General features: G+C 34.5%; 1 protein-coding gene across 1 annotated transcript in view; it reads left to right on the top strand.

The window, feature by feature from the left end:
* The first annotated feature begins 490 nt into the window (after positions 1 to 490).
* The window catches only part of LOC123522062 (NKG2-A/NKG2-B type II integral membrane protein-like), an 11,829-nt gene continuing 11,068 nt past the window's right edge, over positions 491 to 1,251 (top strand). The window contains exon 1 of the mRNA XM_045293265.1: positions 491 to 635. Coding sequence (XP_045149200.1) covers positions 504 to 635 — 132 coding nt within the window. The 5' untranslated portion in view covers positions 491 to 503. The remainder of the gene's footprint in view (positions 636 to 1,251) is intronic.

Consider the following 1,251-nt stretch of genomic DNA (forward strand, 5'->3'; position numbering starts at 1 on the left):
TATACATCATATGAGGTCATTGTTATTCAAGTTTTAGAAGAAGATTTCTTTTAAAGTTGCTATATTCTTCTTTGGATTCGTTGGAGACTTTCTCCTGCTTCTATAAGGATGGCTGGCTAGGGCATCTCATGAGGAAGTGAAACTGTGTCAGGTGGGGCTGCTATGAGTTCAAAATCAGGTTTAAGCACCTCACAAAAAGCAACAATAGCTAGATATAAGATACATAAGTTCACTATTCTAGTAAAGTAGAATACCTCAGGGATTTTCAGGACAGGTACAGATAGCATAGATTATTTCCTTTTAGCAGTACATGAATAAGGGGCTGGGGTGGACACTTTTCTATGAATGTGTGTTTTGATTTGTTGTTATATGTAGTGTTATGAGATTACATATCTAGGCTATGTATTCATAGGCATATGCAACCATCTTGATTGATCTTTTAATGTAGATTGTTTCATGATATAAATTCATCATCTTTTTCAGAAAATCATTGTGATGGTTACATGGAGGATTGGTTTTCCTATTCCAACCATTGCTATTACATTAGTACTGAAAAGAAAAACTGGACCGAGAGCAAGATGGCCTGTGCTTCTAATAAATCTAGTCTACTTATTATAGAAAATGATGAAGAAATGGTAAGATTTCAAAGATTTTAATACTTTTACTAAAAGATAGAACATGCAAAAACAAATGCATATAAAATATATTTAAATATACAACATATGTTTATCCTGTTACTGACATGCTATAATATTACTGACATGCTATGTTTCCTGTGCATGTCAAAGAAGAGATTTGCCTACTTCGCAAACATACATAAATGGACTTCTATCCTGTGAACTACTTAGTGTCTCACTCACCTCAATTGACACAGTGTTTTCAGGATCCATCCATATAATTGTCCATTTCCCTTACTAATATTAGACTGAAAACTTTAGATGCATTCAATATGTGTTTAATAATAACAATAAAGAAAATGTATAATACCTAGCTAAATGCCATTAACTGATACAGTATCCGGGTTTACAAAGTGCCTGTCCACGGGTCTTGCATATTTGCCTCTGGCATTATCAGTCTTTTCCCTCCAATTAATTCTTGATATATTTTGAATATGAGCTCTCTGTTGATTTTGTAGATTCAAAAGTTTTCTTTGTCTCGGTGTCTCCCATGTTTCGTCATGTTGGAGTCCTTTAAAGGACAGAGTGCATCCATGGTAGCACAGATCACGTCATCAGGTATCTGACGGCGATT

This window comes from Echinops telfairi, unplaced genomic scaffold, assembly GCF_000313985.2.
Source record: "Echinops telfairi isolate 266 unplaced genomic scaffold, ASM31398v2 ScPeMD7_1957;HRSCAF=2489, whole genome shotgun sequence".
NCBI classification, from domain to species: Eukaryota; Metazoa; Chordata; class Mammalia; order Afrosoricida; family Tenrecidae; genus Echinops; species Echinops telfairi.